This window comes from Salvelinus fontinalis, chromosome 6 (assembly GCF_029448725.1).
Source record: "Salvelinus fontinalis isolate EN_2023a chromosome 6, ASM2944872v1, whole genome shotgun sequence".
NCBI classification, from domain to species: Eukaryota; Metazoa; Chordata; class Actinopteri; order Salmoniformes; family Salmonidae; genus Salvelinus; species Salvelinus fontinalis.
In genome coordinates this window covers 17,058,474-17,086,265 of record NC_074670.1, presented here as the reverse complement: position 1 = coordinate 17,086,265, position 27,792 = coordinate 17,058,474, and the positions used below count along the sequence as shown (strand labels likewise).

Below are 27,792 nucleotides of genomic sequence, written 5' to 3'. Positions count from 1 at the left end.
CCGACATCCTCTCATTACGGACTAGACCCAGAGACCTATGACATCATGGAGAGAGACAGCGAGGCCACATACTACCAGGAGTTCTTCGCTCACGAGTTAGTAGAGTACCGCCCATAGGACTACTCTTATTCTGTTCCATTTGATGGTAGAGATGGACTATGATCCAAGATGATGAAATACATACATAGTAGCTGTGTGACTTTCTCTCCTATGTCAGTATCATCACTCGTTCACAGCAGTGGACCCCTCCCTGGGACCCCTCCTTCTCTCTGTCTGTTTGGAGGAAGAAGAGAAGAGGCTGAGAGTAATACTGAGGTTGTATCAGAAAGAATGGAAATGATTCAATTAATGTAATGAAACACCCTGGTGAATTCCATGAGCAACGGTTATTACGTCTGTCTTTCCTTTCCAGAATGAGGGAATGCTCTATGCATGGGGTTTTCTCTGTGTCTCTGTTCCCAAACATCCCGTCTGCTGTGGAGCTGGCCAAGGTACCATTACTAGTCTCTCCAACAGACGTGTGTATTCTAGATGAACCTTTATTGTACTTTTACTGAAAACATTTACCATCATTGAAAAAACCCAAACTGACCATGTCCTTTTCAGATGCTATGCGACAGTGTGACTGTGCCCAGATTTGATGTGGTCAGTTACCTCAAGGTACTTCTTTTTCACTGTACACATTCCCAAATGCTTTAGGCCTTCATGTTACACAGAATGTACTCTTCAAATGACCTCTAAACCCTGAGACCATTTTGACAAAAATGTGTGCCCTCTCCTTCCCCTTTATCTCTCTGTCTCTCCCTCCCTCTCTCCCTCTCTTTGCTTCTTTCTTTCTTTCTTTCTTTCTTTCTTTCTCTCTTCCCCTCTCTGTCTTTCAGGCACCAGATCTTATAACAGCATTTGATGAACACAGAGTGTCTTCGAATTTCAAGTTTGGTGTCTTGTATCAGAGAGAGGGACAGGTAAATAACTGGAATGCAGGCAGAAGCTTGGACGCATTAAATAGTAGCACTAGTCTACTGTACATTACCTCTCATATTTTCTCTCTATCTTTTACAGTTGACAGAGGAGGACATACTCTGTAACAATGAGGAAAGTGAAGAGTTTCAAGAATTCCTCTCTATTTTGGGAGCTACAGTCGCACTTCAAGGGTTCACTGGGTAATGTACAGTAACCGACATTTTGGCATAGCCTTATGGAGAAATTACAGAAATATGACATTTTAACAGGAAGAGATGAATAAGAAGATACCAGCAGCTTACTGTCACTCCCTCTCCCCGACTGCCTCTTCCCTCTTTCTCTCCCCCATTCTCTCTCCCCCTCCCTCTCTTCCAGGTTTAGAGGAGGTTTGGACGTGTGTCACGGCCAGACAGGAAGTGATGCGGTCTTCACTTCCTTCCACAGCAGAGAGATCATGTTCCATGTGTCCACCAAACTGCCCGTCACAGAGGGCGATACACAACAGGTTAGCCTGAATAACGACACCAAATCATCCTCACCCACAGTCAATCACTTCAACCCAGCTCCAGTGGCTCCCTCTTACCCTCTGCTCATTACTCCTTACAGCTACAGAGGAAGAGACACATAGGCAACGACATCGTTGCTGTTGTTTACCAGGAAGGCCACACCACTTTTCTGTCTGATGTCATCAGCTCACACTTCCTGCACTGTTTCCTAGTGGTCAGGAGGGTGAGGAAGGGAGTGGGGGATGAGGGGGAGGAGGCAGGAGGAGGAGGGGTGTTCCAGGTAAGAAGATAAAACAAAATGAGAGACACATTGATCTCTTATCACTGTAGGTATTTTTATTGGAATGGAAAGCCTTTTTCAAACCTGGAAGTGGTCTGTTGCAGGTGTCAGTCACAGCCAGAGAGGATGTACCTCCCTTTGGTCCCTCCCTCCCTGATCCTCTCATATTCACAGAGGTGAGTAGAATTCACATCTGAACTTGGTGACATGGTAAAAGACCATGATGCATACTTAGTGTGTCTCTGTTGGCCTATCTTCCAGAGCTCCCTATTGAGAGAGTTCCTTTTGACCAAGCTTATCAATGCAGAGATCTGTTATAAGGCTGAGAGGTTCAGTAGACTGGAGGTAACCACAGAAGAACAACACCAACACCATTATAAATGTTTACAGTAATTCTTGAGGCATTACATGCACATATCCAAAGACTTTCTAGATGCAAATCTGATATCTTTTATGTGGAACAGAAACCAAAGAAACAAGTCTTTCCTCTTCTCTAATTCCTCTCTTCTGCTCCCCATCTCTTACTTAACTCCTCTATGATGCCTCCTTCTCTCCCCCGTCTCTGCCTCCTTCTCTCCCCCGTCTCTGCCTCCTTCTCTCCCCCCGTTTCTGCCTCCTTCTCTCCTCCGTCTCTGCCTCCCTCTCTCCTCCGTCTCTGCCTCCCTCTCTCCTCCGTCTCTGCCTCCTTCTCTCCCCCGTCTCTGCCTCCTTCTCTCCTCTGTCTCTGCCTCCTTCTCTCCTCCGTCTCTGCCTCCTTCTCTCCTCCGTCTCTGCCTCCTTCTCTCCTCCGTCTCTGCCTCCTTCTCTCCCCCCGTCTCTGCCTCCCTCTCTCCTCCGTCTCTGCCTCCTTCTCTCCTCCGTCTCTGCCTCCTTCTCTCCCCCCGTCTCTGCCTCCCTCTCTCCTCCGTCTCTGCCTCCTTCTCTCCCCCCGTCTCTGCCTCCTTCTCTCCTCCGTCTCTGCCTCCTTCTCTCCTCCGTCTCTGCCTCCTTCTCTCCTCCGTCTCTGCCTCCTTCTCTCCCCCCGTCTCTGCCTCCCTCTCTCCTCCGTCTCTGCCTCCTTCTCTCCTCCGTCTCTGCCTCCTTCTCTCCCCCGTCTCTGCCTCCTTCTCTCCCCCGTCTCTGCCTCCTTCTCTCCCCCCGTTTCTGCCTCCTTCTCTCCTCCGTCTCTGCCTCCTTCTCTCCTCTGTCTCTGCCTCCTTCTCTCCTCCGTCTCTGCCTCCTTCTCTCCTCCGTCTCTGCCTCCTTCTCTCCTCCGTCTCTGCCTCCTTCTCTCCCCCCGTCTCTGCCTCCTTCTCTCCTCCGTCTCTGCCTCCTTCTCTCCTCCGTCTCTGCCTCCTTCTCTCCCCCGTCTCTGCCTCCTTCTCTCCCCCCGTCTCTGCCTCCCTCTCTCCTCCGTCTCTGCTTCCTTCTCTCCTCCGTCTCTGCCTCCTTCTCTCCCCCGTCTCTGCCTCCTTCTCTCCTCCGTCTCTGCCTCCTTCTCTCCTCCGTCTCTGCCTCCTTCTCTCCTCCGTCTCTGCCTCCTTCTCTCCCCCGTCTCTGCCTCCTTCTCTCCCCCGTCTCTGCCTCCTTCTCTCCTCCGTCTCTGCCTCCTTCTCTCCTCCGTCTCGGCCTCCTTCTCTCCCCCGTCTCTGCCTCCTTCTCTCCTCCGTCTCTGCCTCCTTCTCTCCTCCGTCTCTGCCTCCTTCTCTCCTCCGTCTCTGCCTCCTTCTCTCCTCCGTCTCTGCCTCCTTCTCTTCTCCGTCTCTGCCTCCCTCTCTCCTCTCATTCTATCTTTTCAAGCTGCGCACTCGTTCGTCCCTCCTGGAGGGTCAGCAGGCGGAACTGTCCACCCGGTCCCAGTGCATGATGGGAGATTCGCCTGTGTCTGCCCTCTCGACTTCTGAGGGGATGAGGGGTGTAACTGAGGGGAGTGGAGGGTTCATCGAAAACTTTAAGGTGAAGTCAGAAATCCTTGACTTTTCACTCCAGTATGGGGAAAGGGTGGGTTTTGGATATGGCATCCATATTTCCTGTCTTTGTTGCAGAGAGCCATTAGGGTACGCAGTAATTCTTTTGACACTCTTGGGGGGCCTAGAAAGATGGGCGGGGTGCCGCTCCCACAGAAGCCCAAGGTAACTCATACTGAAGATGGAAGCACTTTCTCTTTTTTCAGTGAATATCTTATTGATATGTTTGTGGGAAATACTGACCACCCCTGTTGGTTTTTGTCTCCCTCTCCAGGCTGCTACAGAGAGAGATGGAGAGAGGTAAGACACTACAGAGAACGGACAAATCAGGCAGATGGATGGACAGGCAGACAGATGTTGTTTTTTGTCTTCCAGTGAGTTGGCCTACAAGCCCCCTGAACCCAGCTTTCCCACAGACAACCTGGGCTCCACAGAGATCAAAGACCACTCCAGTCCCCAGGAGAATAAGTAGACAGACAGAATTATGTGTATATTTTAGTAATAACCAAGTGGATACTTTGTATGTACAGTGCATCCGGAAAGTATTCAGACCCCTTGACTTTTTCCACGTTTTGTTACGTTACAGCCTTATTCTAAAATGGATTATTCTAAAATGGATGAAATAGTTTTTTCCCCTCATCAATCTACACACAATACCCCATAGTGACAAAGCAAAAACAGGTTTTTAGACATTTTTGTAATTTTATAACAAATAAAACACTGAAATATCAGACCCTTCACTCAGTACTTTGTTGAAGCACCTTCAAATCAAATCAAATTGTATTAGTCACATGCACCGAACAGGTGTAGACCTTACAGTGAAATACTTACTTAGGAGCCGCTAACCAACAAATGTAGTTAAAAAAAATACGGATATTAAATAAAAGTAACAAGTAATTAAAGAGCAGCAGTAAAATTACAATAGCGAGACCATATACAGGGGTACAGGGAGAGAGTGTCAGTGGTGTAAAAGAGGGGGGGGGGGGGGGGCAATGCAAATAGTCTGGGTAGCTATTTCATTAGGTGTTCAGGAGTCTTATGGCTTGGGGGTAGAAGCTGTTTAGAAGCCTCTTGGACCTAGACTTGGTGCTCCGGTACCGCTTGCCGTGCGGTAGCAGAGACAACAGTCTATGACTAGGGTGGCTGGAGTCTTTGACAATTTTTAGGGCCTTCCTCTGACACCGCCTGGTATAGAGGTCTTGAATGGCAGGAAGCTTGGCCCCAGTGATGTACTGGGCCGTTAGCACTACCCTCTGTAGTGCCTTGCGGTCGGAGCCCTAGCAGTTGCCATACCAGGCAGTGATGTAATCAGTTAGGATGCTCTCGATGGATCAGCTGTAGAACCTTTTGAGGATCTGAGGACCCATGCCAAATCTTTTCAGTCTCCTGAGGGGGAATAGTTTTTGTCGTGACCTCTTCACGACTGTCTTGGTGTGGTTGGACCATGTTAGTTTGTTGGTGATGTGGACACCAAGGAACTTGAAGCTCTCTGTAACGGAATTCCTCCTCCTCTTCATACGAAAAGGAGGAGTGGTGATTCGATCAAGACGCAGCGTTGTAACTTGACATTATATTTATTAAACAAGACGAAAAAACACGAAACGAAATACACTTGAATAATTAACAAAATAACAAAACGGAGTAGACAGACCTGGACATGGAACTTACATAAAACACGAAGAATTCACGAACAGGAACAGACTACATAAACCGAGACAGTCCCGTGTGGCGCGACAAACACTGACACAGGAGACAACCACCCACAACAAACAATGTGAAACAACCTACCTTAATATGACTCTCAATTAGAGGAAACGCCAAACACCTGCCTCTAATTGAGAGCCATACCAGGCAACCCATTAACCCAACATAGAAAACACATAACATAAACTACCCACCCAAAACTCACGCCCTGACCAATTAAACACATACCACACAACAGAAAACAGGTCAGGAACCTGACACTCTCAACCATTTCCACTGCAGCCCTGTCGATGAGAATGGGGGCGTGCTCGGTCCTCTTTTTCTTGTAGTCCACAATCATCGCCTTTGTCTTGATCACATTGAGGGAGAGGTTGTTGTCCTGGCACCACACGGCCAAGACTCTGACCTCCTCCGTATATGCTGTTTGTTTGTTGTCGGTGATCAGGCCTACCACTGTTGTGTCATCGACAAACTTAATGATGGTGTTGGAGTCGTGATTGGCCGTGCAGTCATGAGTGAACAGGGAGTACAGGAGGGGACTGAGCACGCACCCCCGAGGGGCCCCTGTGTTGAGGATCAGCGCGACGGATGTGTTGTTTTGTTACCTACACTTACCACCTGGGGGCTGCCCATCAGGAAGTCCAGGATCCAGTTGCAGAGGGAGGTGTTTAGTCCCAGGGTCCTTAGCTTATTGATGAGCTTTCAGGGCACTATGGTTTTGAACGCTAAGCTGTAGTCAATGAATAGCATTCTCACATAGGTGTTCCTTTTGTCCAGGTGGGAAAGGGCAGTGTGGAGTGTAATAGAGATTGCATCATCTGTGGATCTGTTGGTATGCAAATTGGAGTGGGTCTAGGGTTTCTGGGACAATGGTGTTGATGTGAGCCATGACCAGCCTTTCAAAGCACTTAATTGCTACAGACGTGAGTGCTACGGGGCGGTAGTCATTTAGGCAGGTTACCTTGGTGTTCTTGGGCACAGGCATTATGGTGGTCTGCTTGAAACATGTTGGTATTACAGACTCAGACAGGGAGAGGTTGAAAATGTCAGTGAATTTTTTTTATTATTATATATATATTTTTCAAGGGGTGGATCAGCTTAAGATTTTTGCTTCCATCAATGTAATTGTCTGCATCATTTCCAATCCCCCATATATTTTTTGGGGGGTAAATATATATATCCATATACATATACACATATACACATACCTATATAGACATTCATACTTTTTATTTTAGAATATACCTTTATTATTCCCCGCAAACCTTACCACCCTTCCCCCAATTGGAGTAAACTAATAAACAATAACACTTAGGCTTCTAACTTCAGTTTATACATCTTATACACATTTTACAGACACTATCTATTTTACAATAGATATATTTTGTTTGTTTTTAGTCCTTCCTCTATTTCTAATGTCCATCCAGTTTGATTTCTATTTGTAACTGTGCTATTTCACAAAGTTTCTGAACCTATATACATTTTACATTGGTTATCTTGTTATTAGTCCCACCCTTCTGCTCCATTCAACCCCTCCCATCTATCTCTCAACATCATCCATTTTGGATTTCTTTTTGCCATATTTTTTTCAACTGTGCTGTGATGCTTGACAAAAGTACTGAACCTTTCTATTCTCATAGCTTCTACAGATTGTAAATGAAAAACAATTTTTTTTGCTAAAATAATTATTATATTATTGATTGATTGACTATGGCTTTTCAAATCACAGAGTATTGCTATCTACAGCGTTAGTTCTAGGCAAATGTTGCAATTCTTCAGCCATTCCTGAACCTGTGACCAAAAACGAGCTACATATGGACAATACCAAAATAAATGATCTAATGACTCTGCCTCATCACAGCAAAATCTGCAGAGCTAGGAAGATTGTATCCCCCATATATATAACATTCAATTGGTTGCAAGACTTTTGGTAATTTAAATGGAAAAATTTGAAGTTTTGAATCCGGCGTTGTTTTGCGTATCAATTCATAAACCATGTGCCATGGAATGGGTACATCGAAAATCTCTTCCCAACTATTTTGCAATTTATATGGCACAGCTGTCCGTTTTTTGGTCCTTAAATGAAATTGGTTTATTTTTTTTATTTATCACACTTTTCTTTAACCATTTATGTTCTTTAATACAGGTCCGACATACAAGTTCCCTACTTTTTTCCCCTTCTACTTGCCTCTTCCATTTTTGTGGTAATGCTGCAATTAGTTGGTTGTGATTTTGGGTAGAGCAGACAGTACTTGTCTTATATTATCTCCAATATATCGTCCATGTAAAAAAAACTGTCTGATTAGGATGAATAATATCTGACAATACTTTTTTAATTCTATGCGCCAAGCATTTTGCATCACAACACTGAAGTGTAAGAGGTCTCCAATTTTTTAAATGGACTCGATCTTCCTTCTACTTGCCTCTTCCATTTTTGTGGTAATGCTGCAATTAGTTGGTTGTGATTTTGGGTAGAGCAGACATTTCCATGTGTCTGTGTTAGCTGCATGTGTGACATAACTCCACCAGTCCTATTTATGATATCATTCACTAAAAATATACCTCTTTAAAAACTTCTTCGAAAAATATGTTTTTTTTAATCAATTAGTATATTTGAGTCTAACCACAATATTTGTTGTATTATTTGTTCTGTCTTTTCAGGTGGATTAAACTGAAATTGCAACCAACTTTCTAAGGCTTGTTTAAAAAATAACAATATTTTGGAGATTGTTTTCCTTTTCAAACAACCGAAAGTGAGCAGGTGTAATCTGAATAAAGGGAAAAAGGCCATTCTTGAACATAGGATGAGACATTCCTATCAATTTACTAGAGAACCTGTTTGAATTTAAGTATAACTTTTGTATGACTGATGCCTTTAGTTAGAGGTCTGATGTTTTACTATTTAATCTTTTCTGCCCTCCAAATTCATATTCGTTATATAAATTGGCCCTTTTAATTTTGTCTGGCTTGCCATTCCAAATAAAATTTTGTTCATATAATTTAAAAAGCAGGTCACTAGGTGTAGGCAAAATCATAAACAAATAGGTAAACTGTGATATGACTAAAGAGTTAATCAGGGTGATTTTCCCACAAATAGACAGTAGCAAGCAAGATCTTATCTATTTTTGCTAACTTTCTATAAAAATGTTATGGAGTGAGTTCATTTCTTTCTTTTGGGATTTGTTTACCGAGTATGTCCACATCTCCATCAGACTATTTAATTGGTAAACTACACGGTAATGTAAAATAGGCATTTTTTTAGTGATCCAATACGTAATATCACTTATCATAATTTGGTTTTAATCCAGAGAGGATAGCAAAAGTATCTAGATCCTCTATCAGGCTGTGGAGCGATTCTAATTGTGGTTTTAAAAGAAAACATGAATCATCAGCGTACAATGGCACCTTAGTTTTTAAGCCACAGATTTCTAATCCCTTAATATTATTGTTTGATCTACTTTTAACAGCTAACATATCGATGGCAATAATAAATAGACATGCCGATTGTGGACAACCTTGTTTTACTCCTCTAGATAGTTTTAAACTTTCTGCGATGTAGCCATTATTTACAGTTTTACACCTAGGGTTACTTTACATAACTTTAACGCATTTATAAGAGATTCCCCAACATTTAAATATTCTAGGCATTTATATATAAACTTCAGTCGTACTTTATTAAAAGCCTTTTCAAAATCAGCTATGAAAACCAGGCCTGCTATCCCCGATATTTCATGGAATTTTATTGTTTCCAGCACTTGTCTTATATTATCTCCAATATATCGTCCATGTAAAAAAAAATTAGGATGAATAATATCTGACAATACTTTTTTAATTCTATGCGCCATGCATTTTGCGAGGATTTTTGCATCACAACACTGAAGTGTAAGAGGTCTCCAATTTTTTTAATGGACTGGATCTTTATATACACCACTTGGGTCCTGTTTCAGTAATAATGATATCAGACCTTCTTGTTGCGTGTCTGATAATCTACCATTTATAGAGGAGTGGTTAAAACATGCTAATAATGGTCCTCTGAGTATATCAAAAACAGTTTTGTATACTTCCACTGGTATGCCATCCAGCCCTGGAGTTTTCCCAGCCGTAAAGGCTTTAATTGCATCAAGAAGTTCCTCCTCTGTGATTTGGCCTTCACATGGGTATTTCTGTACAGATGTTAATTTTACATTATTATTAGGGAAAAAATCCATACAATCAGTTTCAGTTAGTGGAGATGGAGGAGACTGAAACGAAAACATATTCTTAAAGTACTTTACTTCCTCTTTCAAAATATCATTAGGTGAATCATGCGTGACACCATCATTTGTAACAAGTTTCAATAAAAACATTTTGGTAGCATTTCTATATTGAAGCTTGAAAAAGAATTTGGTGCATTTTTCCCCATATTCCATCTAGTTCGCTTTATTTTTATAATACACTGCTCAAAAAAATAAAGGGAACACTTAAACAACACAATGTAACTCCAAGTCAATCACACTTCTGTGAAATCAAACTGTCCACTTAGGAAGCAACACTGATTGACAATAAATTTCACATGCTGTTGTGCAAATGGATTAGACAAAAGGTGGAAATTATAGGCAATTAGCAAGACACCCCCCAAAACAGGAGTGATTCTGCAGATGGTGACCACAGACCACTTCTCAGTTCCTATGCTTCCTGGCTGATGTTTTGGTCACTTTTGAATGCTGGCAGTGCTCTCACTCTAGTGGTAGCATGAGACGGAGTCTACAACCCACACAAGTGGCTCAGGTAGTGCAGTTCATTCAGGATGGCACATCAATGCGAACTGTGGCAAAAAGGTTTGCTGTGTCTGTCAGCGTAGTGTCAGCATGCAGGCACTACCAGGAGACAGGCCAGTACTTCAGGAGACGTGGAGGAGGCCGTAGGATGGCAACAACCCAGCAGCAGGACCGCTACCTCCGCCTTTGTGCAAGGAGGTGCACTGCCAGAGCCCTGCAAAATGACCTCCAGCAGGCCACAAATGTGCATGTGTCTGCTCAAACGGTCAGAAACAGACTCCATGAGGGTGGTATGAGGGCCCGACGTCCACAGGTGGGGGTTGTGCTTACAGCCCAACACCGTGCAGGACGTTTCGCATTTGCCAGAGAACACCAAGATTGGCAAATTCGCCACTGGCGCCTTGAGCTCTTCACAGATGAAAGCAGGTTCACACTGAGCACATGAGCACATGCGACAGACGTGACAGAGTCTGGAGACGCCGTGGAGAACGTTCTGCTGCCTGCAACATCCTCCAGCATGACCGGTTTGGCGATGGGTCAGTCATGGTGTGGGGTGGCATTTCTTTGTGGGGCCGCACAGCCCTCCATGTGCTCGCCAGAGGTAGCCTGACTGCCATTAGGTACCGAGATGAGATCCTCAGACCCCTTGTGAGACCATATGCTGACACATGCACATTTGTGGCCTGCTGGAGGTCATTTTGCAGGGCTCTGGCAGTGCACCTCCTTGCACTAAGGCGGAGGTACCGATCCTGCTGCTGGGTTGTTGCCCTCCTACGGCCTCCTCCACGTCTCCTGATGTACTGGCCTGTCTCCTGGTAGCGCCTGCATGCTCTGGACACTACGCTGACAGACACAGCAAACCTTTTTGCCACAGTTCGCATTGATGTGCCATCCTGAATGAACTGCACTATCTGAGCCACTTGTGTGGGTTGTAGACTCCGTCTCATGCTACCACTAGAGTGAGAGCACCGCCAGCATTCAAAAGTGACCAAAACATCAGCCAGGAAGCATAGGAACTGAGAAGTGGTCTGTGGTCACCACCTGCAGAATCACTCCTGTTTTGGGGGGTGTCTTGCTAATTGCCTATAATTTCCACCTTTTGTCTATTCCATTTGCACAACAGCATGTGAAATGTATTGTCAATCAGTGTTGCTTCCTAAGTGGACAGTTTGATTTCACAGAAGTGTGATTGACTTGGAGTTACATTGTGTTGTTTAAGTGTTCCCTTTATTTTTTTGAGCAGTGTATATTACACTGGATCTTTCTTGAATAAGTTCCTCCGTTTCTTTTTGTTTTTCCTCTAGCTTATTCTGTGCCTCTATGGTACAATTTTTATTGCTATCTAACTGTACTGTTAGTCCTTTAATCTCCTTTATTAATATGGACTCTCTTGATCTAAATGTCTTTTGTTTTATCGATGAGTACTGAATTGCATGGCCTCTAAAGGCACATATAAAAGTGTCCCATACAATAAGGGGATCTGCTGTACCTATGTTATGTCGGAAAAAATCAGTTATAAATTCTTCTGTTCTAGTTCTAAACAATTTATCATCTAGTAGGCTTTGATTAAATTTCCAATATCCTCGCCCACGTGGAAATTCTGTAAGAGTAATATAAATGTCAATTATGTGATAATCCGACTGCATTCTGTTCCCTATCAACACTTTTAAACTTTTGGTGCCAGAGAGAATGACATAAGAAAGTAGTCAAGACGACTAGCTTGATTAAGCCTCCTCCATGTATATCTCACTAGATCAGGGTATTTAAGTCTCCATATATCCATTAATTCCAATATATCTATGACATTCATGATTTCCTTAAGTGCCTGAGGGTGATAGTGGGATTTCCTTTCCGGTCCATAGATGTATTTTAAGACCGTATTAAAATCTCCCACCATAATAATAGAGTCTAGTGTTGCTTGTAGAGTTGATAAATTCTTATATATATTTTAAAAGAAGCTTGGATCATCATTATTTGGACCGTATAAGTTAATAAGCCATATCTGTTTATTGTCCAATAACATATTTAAAATAATCCATCTACCTTGATGATCTGTTTGGACAATTTGCACATTTGGATCAAAATTACTGTTAATTAAAACCATCACCCCTTTTGAATTTCTTTGCCCATGGGAGAAATATATCCCCCCCTCCCCCCCCTACAGAGAAGAATGGGAGTTTCTCCCATTCTTCTCTGTAGATCCTCTCAAGCTCTGTCAGATTGGATGGACAGCTTCACCGCACAGCTATTTTCGGGTCTCTCCAGAGATGTCCGATCGGGTTCAAGTCCGGGCTCTGGCTGGGCAACTCAAGGACATTCAGAGACTTGTCCCGAAGCCACTCCTGTATTGTCCTGGCTGTGTGCTTAGGGTTGTTGTCCTGTTGGAAGGTGTACTTTCACCCCAGTCTGAAGTCCTGAGCCCTCTGGAGCAGGTTTTCATCCGGGATCTCTCTGTACTTTGCTCCGTTCATCTTTCCCTCGATCCTGACGAGTCTCCTAGTCCCTGCCGCTAAAAAACATCCCCACAGCATGATGCTGGCACCACCATGCTTCACCATAGGGAGTGTGCCAGGTTTCCTCCAGATGTGACGCTTGGCATTCAGGCCAAATGGTTCAATCTTGGTTTCATCAGACCAGAGAATCTTGTTTTTTTATGGTCTGAGAATCCTTTATGTGCCTTTTGGCAAACTCCAAGCGGGCTGTCATGAGCCTTTTACTGAGGAGTGGCTTCCGTCTGGCCACTCTACCACAAAGGTTCTCCCATCTCCACAGACGAACTCTGGAGGTCTGTCAGAGTGACCATCGGGTTCTTGGTCATCTCTATGACCAAAGCCCTTCTCCACTGATTGCTCAGTTTGGCCGGGCGGCCAGCTCTTGGAAGAGTCTTAGTGGTTCCAAACTTCTTCCATTTAAGAATGATGGAGGTCACTGTGTTCTTGGGGGACCTTCAATGCTGCAGAAATGTTTTGGTACCCTTCCCCAGATCTGTGGCTCGACACAATCCTGTCTCGGAGCTCTATGGACAATTCCTTCGACCTCACGGCTTGGTTTTTGCTCTGACATGCACTTTCAACTGTGGGATCTTAATATACGTATTTGTCTTGTCTTTCCAAATCATGTCCAATCAATTGAATATACCACAGGTGGACTCCAATCAAGTTGTAAAAAAACATATTAAGGATGATCAATGGAAACAGGATACATTTGAGCTCAATTCCGAGTCTCATAGCAAAGGGTCTGAATATGTAAATAAGGTATTTCTAAAAACCTCTTTTCACTTTATCATCATGGGGTGTTGTGCTTAGATTGATGAGGGAAAAAATATTTCATCAATTTTAGAATAGGGCTATAATGTAACAAAATGTGGAAAAAGTCAAGGGGTTTGAATACTTTCTGAATGCACTGTACAAACTATAAAATAAGATGTCAAAATGTATACTTTCATAGCAAGTAATACAAATATATTATTTTAGAACATTTTCACTGTTAATATGTGTACATCATTGTAGTAAATGTATGATAAGAAGTCATGCAATATTTATTCATATTTTACTATTTCAGAGCATTGTAATAATTCAGGGCTACCAACTTTTGAAGAAAGTTTGGAGTGAGATTTGCTATGTGAATTTCATTGCCCCCTGGCCAATCCATAGATGGGGGACTGGGGGCTTACTGTTTTAAAGCGAATTTCCTGAAATTCTATGTATTTTTACATGGCTTAGGCCTATTACCAGGGTGGAAAATTAGGTATTTTCAGGATACTTTGAACATTAAATTAACACTCCAAATTTGACTACTTTGTTACTTTTGGGTATGATATGTAAAGTATGCTAATATGTTTTTTAATGTTTTTTTTAGGTGGTTTGACACTTTATTGAGACAGTAATGGAATTAGATAGGGAGACAGGCAAGTGTTATAAACAGTGGGAAGGTTGGAAGCCGGGATTGGTCCCTGTTCTCAGGTGGAAAGTTGTTATGAGACATGTGCCAGGAAGTGTTAGCACTACAACAAGGCTCTGCACAGGAAATGTTCATGTTAATGGTTGATGGCAGTGGGTAACCAAATCGTAGACATGAGCCTGCTTGGCTATAGACTGCTTTGAAGGTAAGGACACAAACATTTAATATGTTGTCATTTGGGATCTATCTCTTTAAAATAGGGATGGAAGAAAATCCTCTCAAGGAGGGTTGGCCACCCAGATCTATGTTCACCAAGTGCTGTGTGTTTGAAAATGTTCTTGTTATAACACTGCATTTTTCAAGATGACCCAACCTTCAAGAAAAATCAAATGAAGATCAATATTCAGGTGGTTTATGACCACTAGTTGAAGATCAATATTCAGGTGGTTTATGACTACTAGTTGAAGATTAATATTCAGGTGGTCTATGACTACTAGTTGAAGATTAATATTCAGGTGGTTTATGACCACTAGTTGAAAATCAATATTCAGGTGGTTTATGACTACTAGTTGAAGATTAATATTCAGGTGGTTTATGACCACTAGTTGAAGATCAATATTCAGGTGGTTTATGACCACTAGTTGAAGATCAATATTCAGGTGGTTTATGACTACTAGTTGAAGATCAATATTCAGGTGGTTTATGACTACTAGTTGAAGATCAATATTCAGGTGGTTTATGACTACTAGTTGAAGATCAATATTCAGGTGGTTTATGACTACTAGTTGAAGATCAATATTCATGTGGTTTATGACCACTAGTTGAAGATCAATATTCAGGTGGTTTATGACCACTAGTTGAAGATCAATATTCAGGTGGTTAATGACTACTAGTTGAAGATCAATATTCAGGTGGTTTATGACTACTAGTTGAAGATCAATATTCAGGTGGTTTATGACTACTAGTTGAAGATCAATATTCAGGTGGTTTATGACCACTAGTTGAAGATCAATATTCAGGTGGTTTATGACTACTAGTTGAAGATCAATATTCAGGTGGTTAATGACTACTGGTTGAAGATTAGTATTCAGGGGGTTTATGACTACTAGTTGAAGATCAATATTCAGGTGGTTTATGACTACTAGTTGAAGATCAATATTCATGTGGTTTATGACTACTAGTTGAAGATCAATATTCAGGTGCTTTATGACTACTAGTTGAAGATCAATATTCAGGTGGTTTATGACTACTAGTTGAAGATCAATATTCAGGTGGTTTATGACTACTAGTTGAAGATTAGTATTCAGGTGGTTTATGTCCCCTAGTTGAAGATCAATATTCAGGTGGTTTATGACTACTAGTTGAATATCAATATTCAGGTGGTTTATGTCCCCTAGTTGAAGATCAATATTCAGGTGGTTTATGACTACTAGTTGAAGATCAATATTCAGGGGGTTTATGACTACTAGTTGAAGATCAATATTCAGGTGGTTTATGACTACTAGTTGAAGATCAATATTCAGGTGGTTTATGACCACTAGTTGAAGATCAATATTCATGTGGTTTATGACTACTAGTTGAAGATTAGTATTCAGGTGGTTTATGACTACTAGTTGAAGATCAATATTCAGGGGGTTAATGACTACTAGTTGAAGATCAATATTCATGTGGTTTATGACTACTAGTTGAAGATTAGTATTCAGGTGGTTTATGACTACTAGTTGAAGATCAATATTCAGGTGGTTTATGACTACTAGTTGAAGATCAATATTCAGGTGGTTTATGACTACTAGTTGAAGATCAATATTCAGTGGGTTTATGACTACTGGTTGAAGATCAATATTCAGGTGGTTTATGACTACTAGTTGAAGATCAATATTCAGGTGGTTTATGACTACTGGTTGAAGATCAATATTCAGGTGGTTTATGACTACTAGTTGAAGATCAATATTCAGGTGCTTTATGACTACTAGTTGAAGATCAATATTCAGGTGGTTTATGACTACTAGTTGAAGATCAATATTCAGGTGGTTTATGACCACTAGTTGAAGATCAATATTCAGGTGGTTTATGACTACTAGTTGAAGATCAATATTCAGGTGGTTTATGACTACTGGTTGAAGATCAATATTCAGGTGGTTTATGACCACTAGTTGAAGATCAATATTCAGGTGGTGTCACGAATACCACCGAAGGTGGCTCCCCTTCCTGTTCGGGTGGCGCTCGGCGGTCGTCGTCGCCGGTCTACTTGCTGCCACCGATCCCTTTGTCCTTTTCGTTTATGTCTGTCTAATTGTTTTCACCTGTTCCTTGTTGGGGTTTTGGGATGGGTGCTATTTAGTTTCGTTTTGCCCGCTAGTGTTTGTGCGGGCTTGTTGGTTGTTACGTTTGGTGATGTATCGTGTCTTGTTTTGTGTTTTTCGCTGTCTAGTGTTTGTAACAAGGTTTGGGGTTTGTTTAGCGCCAGTGTTTTGGGCATTCACCCATGTTTGGACATTAAAGCTTTTTCCTGTACATTTCGCTCTCTGCAGTTGACTCCTCACTCATTTCACTCACCCGTCGTTACAGGTGGTTTATGACTACTAGTTGAAGATCAATATTCAGGTGGTTTATGACTACTAGTTGAAGATTAGTATTCAGGTGGTTAATGACTACTAGTTGAAGATTCTCTCCAAGGTGGCTTAGCAGTTCAGACGTCTTTCCGTATTGTCTTGTCGTGTCCTGTATATATATATATATTTACACCTTTTCTTCACATATCTTTTATTTATTTTATTATCCAAGAACTCAACTACAAAAGCTTTCCTGCAAAAGCTTTCCTGCAACCCGCTTCACCAATTACAATAAGTAATATTTACCTCAATCTGAAAATCCATCGTGGAAGATAGCCAGGGGCTAATTCAGAAGCTAGCCTGATAGCTAACCAGAAGCTACTCCGATAGCTAGCCAGAAGCTAATCTGTAGCTGCCCCGAAATTAGCCGGTTTGCTAGCTAGCGTTGGTGTTTCAGCTGCCCACGTTTTGCGGTCATCAGCTATTCCTTTAGCTCGATAATCTACCGGCACTTTTGTGCAACGCGACTCGGACCGGAGCATTCCGGGACTTTTTTTCTCCCAGTTTCCCCGGATTCCAACCGCAGGCTCTGGACACTTGCACCTTGATTTCGCAGCTAGCTAGCTGCATACCGTGTGACTATTGGCTTACGTCGACCCCGGAGCAAACTCAAATCATGCTGGAGCTAGCCAGCTGAGGAGTTCCATCACCATCCGGACCCGTTTCTTTTGTTGCTGCTGCAGATACGGAACCCCACCGGGCCTTCACGACTGACTGCCGACGTTATCTGCCCGAGGGATGTATCCAACCGGCAAATCCGTCCCGACGTTACCTGAACGCTCACCTGAGGCCCGCTAATCGTTAGCTGTCCTATCGGCTGCTATCTGAACAAAACCCCACTACACGGAACCTACCGACGGAAACGCACGAGGTATCTACAAACAGACCTCCATCCTATGCTGCTACCGATAGCCATATACCCGGCCAGCTGTCTGGATCGCCACGACCCCAACCAACCTCTACTCACTGGACCCTTACTGATCACTCGATTAAGCATGCCTCTCCTTAATGTAAATATGCCTTGTCCATTGCTGTTCTGGTTAGTGTTTATTGGCTTATTTCACTGTAGAGATTCTAGCCCTGCTCTCTATACCATATCCAACCTATCAGTTCCACCACCCACATATGCGATGACATCACCTGGTTTCAATGATGTTTCTAGAGACAAGATCTCTCTCATCATCACTCAATACCTAGGTTTACCTCCACTGTATTCACATCCTACCATACCTTTGTCTGTACATTATTCCTTTAAACTATTTTATCGCCCCCAGAAACTTCCTTTTACTCTCTGCTCTAGTAGCTCTAGGCGACCAATTCTCATAGCTTTTAGCCGTACCATTATCCTACTTCTCCTCTGTTCCTCTGGTGATGTAGAGGTGAATCCAGGCCCTGCAGTACCTGGCTCCACTCCTATTCCCCAGGCGCTCTCTTTTGATGACTTCTGTAACCGTAATAGCCTTGGCTTCATGCATGTTAACATTAGAAGCCTCCTCCCTAAGTTTGTTTTGTTCACTGCTTTAGCACACTCTACCAACCCGGATGTTTTAGCCGTGTCTGAATCCTGGCTTAGAAAGACCACCAAAAATCAGACATTTTTATCCCCAATTACAATATTTTCAGACAAGATAGAACGGCCAAAGGGGGCGGTGTTGCAATCTACTGCAAAGACTGCCTGCAGAGTTCTGTTATACTATCCAGGTCTGTTCCCAAACAATTTGAACTTCTACTTTTAAAAATCCACCTCTCTAAAAACAAGTCTCTCACCGTTGCCGCCTGCTATAGACCACCCTCTGCCCCCAGCTGTGCTCTGGACACTATATGTGAACTGATTGCCCCCCATCTATCTTCAGAGCTCGTGCTGCTAGGCGACCTAAATTTGAACATGCTCAACACCCCAGCCACCCTACAATCTAAGCTTGATGCCCTCAATCTCACACAAATTATCAATGAACCTACCAGGTACCACCCCAATTCCGTAAACACGGGTACCCTCATAGATATCATCCTAACAAACTTGCCCTCCAAATACACCTCTGCTGTTTTCAACCAAGATCTCAGCGATCACTGCCTCATTGCCTGCATCCGTAATGGGTCAGCGGTCAAACGACCTCCACTCATCACTGTCAAACGCTCCCTGAAACACTTCAGCGAGCAGGCCTTCCTAATCGACCTGGCCGGGATATCCTGGAAGGATATTGATCTCATCCCGTCAGTAGAGGATGCCTGGTCATTTTTTAAAAATGCCTTCCTCACCATCTTGAATAAGCATGCCCCATTCAAGAAATTTAGAACCAGGAACAGATATAGCCCTTGGTTCTCTCCTGACCTGACTGCCCTTAACCATCAGAAAAACATCCTATGGCGTTCTGCATTAGCATCGAACAGCCCCCGTGATATGCAACTTTTCAGGGAAGCCAGAAACCAATATACACAGGCAGTTAGAACAGCCAAGGCTAGCTTTTTCAAGCAGAAATTTGCTTCCTGCAACACAAATTCAAAAAAGTTCTGGGACACCGTAAAGTCCATGGAGAATAAGAACACCTCCTCCCAGCTTCCAACCGCTCTGAAGATAGGAAACACTGTCACCACCGACAAATCCACTATAATTGAGAATTTCAATAAGCATTTTTCTACGGCTGGCCATGCTTTCCACCTGGCTACCCCTACCCCGGACAACAGCACTGCCCTCCCCTCTGCTACTCGCCCAAGCCTTCCCCATTTCTCTTTCTCCCAAATACAGTCAGCTGATGTTCTTAATGAGCTGCAAAATCTGGACCCTTACAAATCAGCCGGGCTAGATAATCTGGACCCTTTCTTTCTAAAACTATCTGCTGAAATTGTTGCCACCCCTATTACTAGCCTCTTCAACCTCTCTTTCGTGTCGTCTGAGATCCCCAAAGATTGGAAAGCAGCTGCGGTTATCCCCCTCTTCAAAGGGGGGGACACCCTTGACCCTAACTGCTACAGACCTATATCTATCCTACCCTGCCTTTCTAAGGTCTTCGAAAGCCAAGTCAACAAACAGATTACCGACCATTTCGAATCACACCACACCTTCTCCGCTATGCAATCTGGTTTCAGAGCTGGTCATGGGTGCACCTCAGCCACGCTCAAGGTCATAAACGATATCGTAACCGCCATCGATAGGAAACAATACTGTGCAGCCGTATTCATTGACCTGGCCAAGGCTTTTGACTCTGTCAATCACCACATCCTCATTGGCAGACTCGACAGCCCTGGTTTCTCTAATGATTGCCTCGCCTGGTTCACCAACTACTTCTCTGATAGAGTTCAGTGTGTCAAATCGGAGGGTCTGTTGTCCGGGCCTCTGGCAGTCTCTATGGGGGTGCCACAGGGTTCAATTCTTGGACCGACCCTCTTCTCTGTTTACATCAATGATGTCGCTCTTGCTGCTGGTGATTCTCTGATCCACCTCTACGCAGACGACACTATTCTGTATACTTCTGGCCCTTCTTTTGACACTGTGTTAACAACCCTCCAGGCGAGCTTCAATGCCATACAACTCTCCTTCCGTGGCCTCCAACTGCTCTTAAATACAAGTAAAACCAAATGCATGCTCTTCAACCGATCGCTGCCTGCTCCTGCCCGCCTGTCCAACATCACTACTTTGGACGGCTCTGACTTAGAATATGTGGACAACTACAAATACCTAGGTGTCTGGTTAGACTGTAAACTCTCCTTCCAGACCCACATCAAACATCTCCAATCCAAAGTCAAATCTAGAATTGGCTTCCTATTCCGCAACAAAGCATCCTTTACTCATGCTGCCAAACATACCCTTGTAAAACTGACCATCCTACCAATCCTCGACTTCGGTGATGTCATTTACAAAATAGCCTCCAAAACCCTACTCAATAAATTGGATGCAGTCTATCACAGTGCCATCCGTTTTGTCACCAAAGCCCCATATACTACCCACCACTGCGACCTGTACACTCTCGTTGGCTGGCCCTCGCTTCATACTCGTCGCCAAACCCACTGGTTCCAGGTCATCTACAAGACCCTGCTAGGTAAAGTCCCCCCTTATCTCAGCTCGCTGGTCACCATAGCAGCACCTACCTGTAGCACGCGCTCCAGCAGGTATATCTCTCTAGTCACCCCCAAAACCAATTCTTCCTTTGGACGCCTCTCCTTCCAGTTCTCTGCTGCCAATGACTGGAACGAACTACAAAAATCTCTGAAACTGGAAACACCTATCTCCCTCACTAGCTTTAAGCACCAGCTGTCAGAGCAGCTCATAGATTACTGCACCTGTACATAACCCATCTACAATTTAGCCCAAACAACTACCTCTTTACCTACTGTATTTATTTATTAATTTATTTTGCTCCTTTGCACCCCATTATTTCTGTCTCTACTTTGCACTTTCTTCCAATGCAAACCAACCATTCCAGTGTTTTTTTAGTTTTTATTTTACTTGCTGTGTTGTACTCACTTCGCCTCCATGGCCTTTTTATATTTTATTTATTTATACATATATCTGTTTGCCTTCACCTCCCTTATCTCACCTCACTTGCTCACATTGTATATAGACTTATTTTTTTTCACTGTATTATTGACTATATGTTTGTTTTTACTCCATGTGTAACTATGTGTTGTTGTATGTGTCGAACTGCTTTGCTTTATCTTGGCCAGGTCGCAATTGTAAATGAGAACGTGTTCTCAATTTGCCTACCTGGTTAAATAAAGGTTAAATAAATAAAATAAAATAAAATCAATATTCAGGTGGTTTATGACTACTAGTTGAAGATTAGTATTCAGGTGGTTTATGACTACTAGTTGAAGATCCTTGCCATCATTTTACTCCACATAGACATTATGTGATGTGTTTATGAGTTGTGAGTCCACCTGCCATCTCTGCCTAGCATGTGCACAATACTAAAATGTTAAAAATTATATTTGACTCCTGGAACATTTACTATCCAATGCTTATTTGTATGACTTATTCAAAACTGTACATGACTGGCAAAAATACATAGCCTTATATAATTCATTTTCAAAGACACAAGTAGGCATATCAGATTTCAAATATGAGATTGCGCTGGCAAAACTGGAAAGAGGTGGAATAATAAAATAAGTGTGGGGGGCGACAGTAGTGTTCTTGCTGACAAGCACAGTAATTACCCTATATTTTAGCCCATTGTTAAGAATGAGAATTGTTCCACTAATCAGACTAAATAAAGTAAATAGCTAATAAAATCTCCTGAAGAACATATTACATAAATCTGCCCCTACACTCTAACCAAACTATTTTATATTTTTTTGTATCCCCTCTAGAATGAAATGTACTCTTTAGGGTTCGCAATCTGTTTGACAAAAGGATTTTCATAGTTACAAATCAGGTCATCCTACCCAACGTCCCTGCTAAAACCTACTGTATGTCACGTTCTGACCTTGTTCTTTTGTATTTTCTTTGTTTTAGTATGGTCAGGGCGTGAGTTGGGTGGGTTATCTATGCTTGTTTTTCTATGTTGGGTTTTTCGTTTGGCCTAATATGGTTCTCAATCAGAGGCAGGTGTTTGTCGTTGTCTCTGATTGGGAACCATATTTAGGGAGCCTGTTTTCTGATGTGTTTTGTGGGTGGTTATTTTCCGTGTCAGTGTTTGTCCCACACGGAACTGTTTGTATTTCACGTATCGTTTATTGTTTTGTTTCTGTGTTCGTTTGTTTCATTAAAATATATTATGGACACATACCACGCTGCACATTGGTCTGACATTGAGATGAGGAGGAGGACAGCCGTTACACTGTAGGCCTGTCTGCTGCCTTTTCATTGTCACAGCCTAAATGCCAATCACCACATGAGGGGACTAACGGAAGTGTAGATTAAATCGACTTTAGTACATAAAATCAAATTTGATTTGTCACATGGCGTTGAATGCACCTTATCGTGAAATGCTTATTTACAAGCCCGTAACCAACAATGTAGTTTTTAGAAAAATAATAAGGAAATCAGTGAATTGTAATAAATTAATTAGGCCTTAATCTGTGGATTTCATTACTGGGCAGGGGCGCAGCCATGGATGGGCTTGGGAGGGCATAGGCCCACCCACTTGGGAGCCAGGCCCAACCACTGGAGGGCCAGGCCCAGTCAATCAGAATGAGTTTTTCAGACAGAAATAATGTCTTCTCCCCAATTTTGTGGTATCCATATGGTAGTTCCAGTCTTGTCGCATCATTGCAACTCCTGTGAGAGGCGAAGGTCGAGAGCCATGCGTCCTCCGAAACACAACCCAACCAAGTCGCAGTGCTTCTTGACACAATGCCCGCTTAACCCGGAGCCAGCCACACCAACGTGTTGGAGGAAACACTGTGCACCTGGCGACCGTGTCAGCGTGCATGCACCCGGCCCACCACAGGAGTCGCTAGAGCGCGATGGGACAAGTACATCCCAGCCGGCCAAACCCTCCCTTAACCCGGATGATGCTGGGCCAATTGTGCGCCGCCCCATGGGTCTCCCAGTCTCGAACGGCTGCGACAGAGCCTGGACTCGAATCTCTAGTGGATCTCTAGTGGCACAGCTAGCAACTGAGATAAGTGGATGGATTATCTTGACAAAGGATAAAATGCTCACTAACACAGATGTAAACAAATTTGTGCACAACAGTTTAGAGAAATAAGCTTTTTTTATTAGTATGAAACATTTCTGGGATCTTTTATTTCAGCTCATGAAACATGGGACCAGTACTTTACATGTTACGCTTTATATTTTTTGTGGATGGCTGCAAACTATTATTAGGGCAGTGTTTTTGTATCAAAACGAGCAGAGCGGTAGAAGAATGTCTAGTGCTTCGGGTACTGTAGGTCGTGACCGGCATCACACTCCAGGGCAGTAGGTGGCAGTGTATGCACATATCAGTTGGTTGCGATTCGCCAATAAATTTGAAGAATAATGTATAAAGTAAACAAACACGGTTTTGACTAGATGAGTACAGTTTATGTCACAATTGACTATAATTTACTTTTCGTAGCAGGTTAGGAGATCTTACGCAGCAGGTTATGATAATTAGGTTAAGGTTAGGAAAAGGATTAGGGTTAGCTATGAAAGTAAAACTACTTTAAACGTAATTTAACACAATGTACCCCATCCACCAATGATCCAGAAGCACTGCGCGCTAGACTGAAGCTAATTCTATCCGCGTTATTTAAAGCGGCTCCAATTTAGTGTATTTATTGGTAGTTTACATGTATCCTTGAAATACACAACGAAAGAACAAAGATAACAGCTTGTTTGACTTTTGCACGGGTAATTTGAATGATCTCTTGGTGCACATGTGCAACTTTCTCAACTTTAAAACATTCAGAGTTCAAAGTGCATTTGATTGTTTTCAATGGTTGAACTTTGACACAGTTGTTTCTTTGACAGACGGACATCTAGCTGGTGGTCAAAGGTAACGTAATTAACAATGACGTAAGATAAAACGTTTTAATTTACCTCACAAAATAACGTTATAACTAAGTGCTTGTGGCTACAGAAATGTTTTTACTTGCAATGACAATGTTACACGGATGTTACAACTAGCTAAATATTTTGGCTACAGGAACGTTTTTACTTGCAGTGCGATGACGATGTTACATGGATGTTACAACTAGCTAAATATTTTGGCTACAGGCACGTTTTTACTTGCAGTGCGATGACGATGTTACAACTAGCTAACTGTATCCACACATTAATGATGTCCTGATTTTTTTTTTTTTCGGGGTGTTTGCCTGGTGTTCTATTATTTCACTTGTTGTCATTGTGTTCACAAGAATGTCCCTGTATTGATGTGTAATATTGTTATTATTGTTGCAATAATACAAAAAAAATCCTTCAGATGGCAGGTTCTAGGAAAGTGATTGAACTGTTTTATGACGTGGTCTCTCCCTACTCATGGCTTGGCTTTGAGGTTAGTCTTTAGATCAGGGCTGCCCAACCCTCTTCCTGGATCTACTATCCTGTTGGTTTTCAGTCCAACCCTAATTTAACACACCTGATTCTACTAATTAGCTGCTCCACAAGATCTTAACTAGTTGAATCAGGTATGCTAAATTCGGGTTGGACTGAAAACCTACAGGACAGTAGATCTCCAGGAAGAGGGATGGGCAGCCCTGCTTTAGATTGTACATTTTTTAATTTCAGAGGTAGAGTTATATGCATTGACTAATCATTGTGCATGTATCTGATCTGTAGGTCATGTGCCGTTACAGAAATGTGTGGAACATTGAACTTAAACTACGTCCTGCATTCTTGGGGGGCATCATGCAAGGGTCAGGTAAGTAGCTGAGATCAACATTACACAAACCAGACTTCACAATAGGCTATGGATGGATTGTTATGTTTACATTGCACATGTTGTCAGTCAGCCATTAAAAAGTCATTATGATGAGTCATCTGCATTGTGATATAAAGTCTGATTGTACTTTTATCCTGTATTCCAGGTAATAAGCCCCCAGGTCTGGTCCCAAACAAGTTCCTGTATATGACCACAGACCTGCACCGTCTAGCCCAGTACTTCCAGGTTCCCATCAGTCCCCCTGCTGACCCCTTTGAGGCCATGTTTGAAAAAGGTGCAACCCCCCTGCATCTCCTTTATGTAAATATGCCAGTAGCCTATTTTGCCAAGCTTATGAGAACGCTATTGGATATATTCAGGATACACATGGGTGGGAACAGCATTAATATGCCAGTACTGTTTCTTATATAGAATGTATCTTAAAGATCAATGAAGGTTTCCTAATATAGCATCTTTAACAGGTCTAGGCCTCAATGCAGTAGGCCAAGATTTGGTAGCTGGTGGTGACAGGTCTCTCCCTGTAACATTCCATTGAGTACTGCTGTCTGTTGGGGACACTTAAGGAGAAAAACGTCTGTGCTGTCAACATGCCTGTTCTATATTATGTATGGTCTCTCTTAGCCTTTTTGTGCCTCGCTGTCAAGTAAAATAAACTCCTTGCTGACCTCAGTCACCACATTTTTCGACCATGTTTTTGTCTGTCCCAGGCTCGCTGTCTGCCATGCGCTTTGTGGCGGCGGTACAGGAGAGGGAGGTGGGAGGAGATAAACAGGTAGAGCAGGTGTCTCGGGAGCTGTGGATGAGGATCTGGAGCCAAGACAAAGACATTACCCAGCCTGCATCACTCTCTGAGGTACCAGGAAGTACTCAGTCACTGTAGCTTGAGTTCAAGGCTTCTCTCCATTCATCATCTGTCTAGTGTTAGTCACATGTGCCTTTCACATAATATCTGAAAGATGTGCATTTTACTGAAGTGTTAAATAAATGCTATCTCCCAACACTAATGCAATTGCACTCAAGATCACAATCCCTGAGTGCTGGAGGGCATAATCCTCCTAGAGCATTTTGAGATTGGGTCTGGGTAGATGGTGGCGTCATGGAGTTGAACATTGCAGGTTGTTTGTTTAATATGATTCATGTTTTTTTCCAGGCAGCCATGAAGGCGGGGCTCTCAGCCAGTGAGGTAGAAGAGCTGCTGAAACTGTCCACCTCTAAGGAAATCAAAGAAAAGCTGAAGAGATCGACCCAGGAAGCACTGGACCATAGGGTCAGTGTCTCCTCCTCCTCTCCCAACCAACCCCACCCCATACATGTAGATGGTTTAGATGGCTGTTAATGACAATAGCAGCCATCAGTGTGGGAGTGGACATCAGTATCAGTGCATTCACTTCTTTCGCTATCTCACCTTGTCTTTGTACTCTCTATCTCAGGCCTTTGGTTTTCCTCTGGCTGTGTGTCATGTGAATGGAAAGGCGGAGGTGTTCTATGGCTCTGACCGATTTGAGCTCATTGCCCACTGCATAGGTGAGCCCACACTTCCTCTGGCATCATAAGGTGTCATGTTCCTGCATAAACTCCCACTTTGTATGCATCAGAATATTTACAAATAGCATATTATAGAATTGACTTTAACCAGTATGACTTATCAATGAACCATTATACCAGGGCATGTAATGCTTAAAAACAAATACAATTTGGATGAATACAATATTTAGCTACAGAAGTGCCATTTCTTACCGATCTCTTTAGCGTCTGTCCAAAAACGAATCCTGTGATATTAGGTCAACACATACTGGAGGAGTTACTGGCTAGCTACAGTGGCTAGCTTAGCTAACGAACTAGCTACGTCGGTCACGGGGCGCGCATGACCAGAATGACACATCGACGAACCACCAAAGTCACACCCCAACTTGAGAAAGGGGCGGAGTTCGACCGTTTTGTGTCCAAAGTCAACCTTTAAGATAACAATTACTGTAGGCTATATACTTACAGCAATTTGGCATTTTACGTCATTTAGCAAACACTCTTATCCAGAGCGACTTACAGTAGTGAGTGCATACATTTTAATACTTTTTTTTTGTGCTGGTCCCCGTGGGAATCGAACCCACAACCCTGTCGCCATGCTCTACCAACTAATCTACACGGGACTGCAATCAATACTGTACATCTTATTGTAATACGTCACATGTCATTGTACACGTTTTATGTCATGCACCTCACACATTCTTTTGATAGATTTATCAATCAAAAGGTATGTAATCACACAACTCAAGACAGTTATCATTATTGCGTCCTGGTTGCTAAATATGGTAGATTCTATTGTTTCGAATTTTGGTTCCTATATCATTACTATCATCTTTTTGAGCCCATCAAGATTCACCTCAGCGCAGACCTTATCCAATCATATCCTTCTGTCTTCTAGGAGAGAAGTGGATGGGACCCCAGCCTGCTGCTGCCAAACTGTGACTTGAAACATGAAACTGGGACTGTCATGTATGGAATTCATTAAGATTAATAAATACTATAGATATGATTTGAAATTGTCTATTTTCTAAATCGGACTGGAATGTATTCTTTGAAATAGATGACTGTCTTTTCACTAATCATTTTTACTGCCACAGAAAGAAACCTGACATTTACATGTAAGGACAAGCAAGGCTTCAGGAAGAGTAGCTGCCAGATAGGGAGAGTGAAAATGATGCCAGATAGGGCGAGTGAAAATGATGCCAGATATGCGACACAAAAGGAAGAGGACAGAAAGAAGTGGAAGGACCTGTTTCCCCAGACAAAAGAGAGTTGACAAAGGGCTAGCAAACACAACGAG

General features: G+C 42.8%; 2 protein-coding genes across 4 annotated transcripts; both read left to right on the top strand.

Moving 5' to 3' along the window:
* The first annotated feature begins 99 nt into the window (after nt 1–99).
* On the top strand, nt 100–1,929 carry LOC129856812 (rap1 GTPase-activating protein 1-like). The gene is made up of 8 exons (XM_055924523.1): nt 100–315; nt 413–491; nt 607–660; nt 882–965; nt 1,063–1,163; nt 1,339–1,468; nt 1,570–1,749; nt 1,924–1,929. The coding sequence occupies exons 2-8, from the start codon at nt 414–416 to the stop codon at nt 1,927–1,929; spliced, it is 633 nt and encodes a 210-aa protein (XP_055780498.1). The 5' UTR covers nt 100–315; nt 413.
* A 21,641-nt stretch (nt 1,930–23,570) lies between these two features.
* On the top strand, nt 23,571–27,501 carry LOC129857196 (glutathione S-transferase kappa 1-like). 3 transcript variants are annotated; one of them, XM_055925210.1, is made up of 9 exons: nt 23,571–23,938; nt 24,059–24,083; nt 24,510–24,581; nt 24,866–24,947; nt 25,114–25,242; nt 25,676–25,821; nt 26,119–26,235; nt 26,399–26,492; nt 27,391–27,501. In XM_055925210.1, exons 3-9 carry the CDS (start codon nt 24,510–24,512, stop codon nt 27,432–27,434), a joined length of 684 nt encoding a protein of 227 aa, XP_055781185.1. In that variant the 5' UTR covers nt 23,571–23,938; nt 24,059–24,083; the 3' UTR covers nt 27,435–27,501. The 3 variants fall into 3 exon arrangements, with proteins under 3 accessions (XP_055781185.1, XP_055781186.1, XP_055781187.1); XM_055925211.1 differs by having other exon boundaries at nt 24,059–24,103; XM_055925212.1 differs by lacking the exon at nt 23,571–23,938 and having other exon boundaries at nt 23,977–24,103.
* The last annotated feature ends 291 nt before the right edge of the window (nt 27,502–27,792 follow it).